The sequence below is a fragment of the Camellia sinensis genome, chromosome 1 (genome assembly GCF_055761805.1).
Source record: "Camellia sinensis isolate YWXY chromosome 1, ASM5576180v1, whole genome shotgun sequence".
Classification (NCBI taxonomy): domain Eukaryota; kingdom Viridiplantae; phylum Streptophyta; class Magnoliopsida; order Ericales; family Theaceae; genus Camellia; species Camellia sinensis.
This window is the reverse complement of record NC_138961.1, coordinates 140,094,605-140,099,574: the sequence shown is the minus strand read 5'-3', so window position 1 is coordinate 140,099,574 and position 4,970 is coordinate 140,094,605. Positions and strand designations below refer to the sequence as shown.

Here is a 4,970-nt window from a genome sequence, read left to right as displayed (position 1 = left end):
ACTTTACTGTAAAACAAAGTAAATTTTACTATTTATGTCAATTTCGAAAATAATTTTTTTAATACATATATTTTGTAAAGAATTTTGTAGTCAATTTGGATTTTGTTTCATAGATCTTGATGAGAATTTTAAAAATACTAATTTTATTAAAAATTGACATCTAGATCAAAAGTTATATCATTTTAGGCCCTGCTTGTTTATCCGATACAAAGGTCGAATATGAGTGTGGGACCAAATATAATAAGAGGGGGGTCCCATATGTTTTTTTCTCTCTCTATATCTCGTGTTTAGTTGCTCTAGATATGGGGAGTCCAAATAGTATATGATGCAAAAAGGGGATATCCAATACTCCTATGGTGTTATGTATCTCTCACTATTGGATATAGCTCATCTTTCATCCAAAGGTAAAAAATAATCACTTTCCTCTTATCTCATTTTATATCCTATCTTAACCAAACATAGTATAATATATATAATACATCTAATATTTTACAACATATTATATCTCATCTTTATCCTTAAGTATTACGTATACTCCTAAAATCCTTATATTCAATTCAATACGGACAATCAAACAAGGCCTTAAAGTTTAAAATATTAAATTACCCAAATTTTGACAACTAGGAAAAAAGTCAAAAAAAATTTCCCTATTTTTTTTTTGGTGGCTTTTTTGAAAAAAAAAAAGTGCAAAAAAGTATAGGCGATGTGACTTCAATAAGCCAATAAGTTGATTTTTTTCTTAGTTGCCAAAATAGGCCTAGTGGGGGTGTGATAGACTTTTCAAGAAATTTTTTTTATATTTGTCCTTAATGCATTAAAGTTTTATTATAATTTATTTTAATTTGAGAGTCTGTCCTAAATTTTTTGGTGGTATACTCAACAGCGCCAATCTGATACCAAAATATATATATATATATAGAAGCAAATAAGATAAACTGTATCAATGCTGTTGATTATATATACAACAATGATTCATCCCACTAAAAACATCACCACTAATAGCACTAATACATTAAAAAAGTAAAAAAAAAAAAAAAAAATACAACTCCAAGACCAAAACATCACATCATTAATGGCGGGACCTACTGCCACCTAATTAGTGGGAGCACTAATTAGTGCTCCAAAGCATTTTTCTTATATATATATAGAAGCAAATAAGATAAAGTGTATCAATGTTGCTGATCATGTTGTTTTGTGCTTTTGATTTCGGCCACTTCAGTAAACATGTGATGTTATGTGATGTGGCATCATAAATTTTGTTTTACAAAATTTCAAGTGGTGGTATTTTCATAAATGGCCTAGGCTTCTTTTCAGTTTAAAATCGGATTGGAACGAGTTGTCATGGAGCTTACATCGATAATTTAAACTGTTCATTGCATATATCTCGTTGAATATTTTATCTATACAAAAAATCACGTTGATTAAATATCGATAGTTATTTGATCAGATCAATTTATGTCTACGGTAACTATGATTTTAAAAATAATTTGTTAACACAAATATGATCTAATTAAGTGCATTGATATTCGATCAATGTAACTTTTATAGGGATGAAGTACTTGATGAACCTTACGCATTAAACGGTTTAGATTATTGATATGAGCTATATAATGAGTCCATGGAAGCCTAATAGCACGTCCCAACTGGAGAGAAGTTTTTCCCTTTCATAAATAACAAATAATATGCCAGCATCCTTCCCATTACATGAAGTGCTATTTTTGTGTTAATTTGTTGGAAAATGCCACCTTAAATAATTTACTAAATTTTTTATCAAATCTTTCACATGGATGCAGGACCCACACAAATCTACATATGTGTGGATCTCACACCCATGTGAGAGATTTGGTAAAAAAAATGATAATTCATTTGTGATCTCTAACATAACCCTAATTTGTTAGAGACTATTTGTAATCACATCTTCCGGAAATTAAAGCAAAATATTGCTCTACTATTTTTAATGAATTTGCGACGGATTCTTTTGCACACAACTTTCAAATTGAGCCACTCCATATTATTAATTAATGAATTAGTTATTTAATGTAATGTAAGTTGACCAAAGGGATTTGGTCATTATGTGCTAGAATCTCAATATTAGTACTTAGAGATTATTACTATTAATTATGAAATCCTTACAATGTGAAAGGGGGAAACTGGGTGGGATATATTTAGTGAGGGACGACACGGTTGGGTACACCATGGGATCCACTTTGATTATTATTATTATTATTATTATTATTGAACTGTTCTATTTAAAAAATTTAAACCGTTTATATTGTAGAGTTTGATGAAAAATTATTCTTACAAAAAATTAGATTAATCGAACAAATGTATACATATTATTAAATTATATTTATTTTCAAAATAATGAATGGTCTATTTTCAATTGTCATTTATTTTTTATTTTTTTTAATAATAATATTCTCGATAGATCCTATAATATAAACAGTTTCTATCATTAAAGTGGAAAGCTCACAAGGCCAAACAACACTATTTATTTAGAGACATTAATTTAGTTTCCGGAGGTAGCACCACACTTGAAAAATATTACTAGTGGTGTATGCCCACTCTATGAATGTACTGTTAAATTTGTAAAATATTGATTTTGATTTGAAGTAAATATATTGTGCTATTAAGGTGGAAGAGTCTTATTTACCAGAGCAAAGGTCTTGAGTTTCCTCCGTGTGCATGCATTATATTCATTTAGAGGACGACACCAAGTCTTCTCATTAAATGCAACAGAGGCTTGATCCGAATATGAAGGAAGTGGTGAAGAAGGATGTGTTGAAATTGTTAGATACAACTATTATATACCCCATCTCGGATAATAAGTGGGCGAGCCCTACACAAGTGGTGTCTAAGAAATTAGGCATCACTGTTGTTGAGAATAAGCAAGGTGAGTTAGTTCCTACAAACACCACCATTGAGTGATGTGCGTGCGTTGACTATAGGAAGCTCGGTTCCATGATAAGGAAAGATCATTTCCCATTGCAGTTAGGGATTAGAGTTGTTATTGTGTTCTTGATAGCTACTTTGGTTATAATCAAATTCCCGTGTACCTTGTTGATCAGGAAAAGATTACTTTCACTTGTCCATTTCCTATTTCCACACACATTTTCATCTCTATGTACACACTTAATGAAAGAAAATTTTAATGACAGTTTTACCATGAAGCAAAATGACCATAATAGACATTAACACACACACTACAAATTAAATCTAGATTTTCTCTGTACACATCTTTAAAAAACAATTATTCTTAGTGTATTTTGAAAAAACAAAAACTATAATCTAGTTCCTCTATTGTTTCTCATTTCCTCTATTGTCCTCCATTGTTTGCTACACTCCATTGTTACACTTTATCCATTGCTTGCATAAACTACTCTGACATTGCTTTACTCTCTAGGTTCATACCCCATTGTTTATACCTTATTCCATTAGAATCCATCATTATTCTTGATTTTTGTGATGAAAGATTTGCAAACCAATAGAAGTTCATATTCAAATAAGAATATGCTTGGTTACAACCAATGCAGTGATGAAAATGTGAGTTTTTTGTGTGTAAAAGTTGATTTTTTTTTTTCTTGTTCATGATTCTCATTCAGCAAACCAATGTCGAAAATGTTCATTATTTTTTAACATCAACTGCCGAATATTTTGTTTTAAATTTTTTTTAAAAAATTCGATTTTAAAATGCCGAAAATATGTAATAGTTGTAAAGTTTGGAACTAATTTTTTTTTGTCTCTCCAAATTGCATCCACTCAAGAAAGTGAGGTTCAATCTGATATGGTGATGGATTGTACTAGTCATTTTACAACTAAACAGATAACCTTGAACAAGAATTTTGTAACTTATGAGTTTTTTGTCTCTTAGTTTGTTCTTATGAAAGTTATCTGACATTATATACAAGTTTTTGACAGCAAAGATGAATTGCTTTCTTGGATACGTAATATTGGAAGGATGAATGGTTTTCTTATCATTATAAAGACGTTAGACTATGGTAGCAGTCATAAGAGACCAATGATTTATCTTGCTTGTGAGAGGAGTGGAAAGTATAGATCACGAAAGAAGTTGAAAGATGGTTCAAAAAACACATTGAGACAAACTGGTACAAAGAAGTGTGAATGCCCATTTGATTTAAGGGCATACAAGTTGACAACAAACGATGAATTGAGCTTGGTTGTTGTATGTGGATTGCATAACCATCCAGTTGCGGAGCATCTCTAGGGACACTTATATACTAGGAGATTGTCATATGATGAGAAATCATTGTTAGTGGATATGTCAAAGAGTATGGTAAAACCAAAAGAGATATTAATTACACTAAGGTGTGGTCAGAATTCTCTAAGGTGCTCATAAATCTAAGCCTTAAGGAGCGCCATATAACCAGCTATTTGTTTTACATCGGACCTGGTAGCATACCCCAACTGTCTATATAAGTATGTCAATGTAGTAGCACCCCAAGAATATGAATGTATGTGTAACAACCACATCATCACACATCATAGATTTTTGCATTTGCATAATTATTTAATTTAGGAGTTTCATATTTTGCATTGCACTACATATGTGATATGTATATTTTTGACGAATTTAGAAATATTTGATATGATTGAGAAGCCTTGTAGGAGAGTTTTGATGATGGAAGAATTTTAGAATACTTGATTTGGAAAGAAAACTTAGGAAAATTTGTCAATTAAAAGAAAGGCCTTAGTATAAAATTTTTATGTACAATGTGGAGTTAGGGAATAGCTTTGAATTTAAAAAAGAAATGTTTAGACATCTCTAAAACCTTAATTAAGGAGCTTAATAGATTTAATGAATGGAATATTTTAGACACTTTGTCGAAAAATTAATCTAGATTAGCGAAAATTAAGTGAGATTAATTTAACTTAGGTAAATTACACTGACACCCCATAATGTTTCTATTTAATACATATCCTCCCTTCACATTTGAAAAATTACACTTACC

At 30.4% G+C, this 4,970-nt stretch overlaps 1 protein-coding gene across 1 annotated transcript; it reads left to right on the top strand.

Annotated features, from left to right (window-relative positions):
• Window positions 1–2,754: 2,754 nt before the first annotated feature.
• On the top strand, window positions 2,755–4,225 carry LOC145820094 (uncharacterized). The gene is made up of 2 exons (XM_082914730.1): window positions 2,755–2,893; window positions 3,909–4,225. Exons 1-2 carry the CDS (start codon window positions 2,755–2,757, stop codon window positions 4,223–4,225), a joined length of 456 nt encoding a protein of 151 aa, XP_082770856.1.
• The last annotated feature ends 745 nt before the right edge of the window (window positions 4,226–4,970 follow it).

Bases quoted from the DNA above. Each gene is read 5' to 3' on its own strand.
- LOC145820094 (XM_082914730.1), top strand. From the start codon at position 2,755: ATGAAGGAAGTGGTGAAGAAGGATGTGTTGAAATTGTTAGATACAACT. The intron at 2,894-3,908 runs GTGAGTTAGTTC...ATTATATACAAG, and splicing joins TGTTGTTGAGAATAAGCAAG to TTTTTGACAGCAAAGATGAA.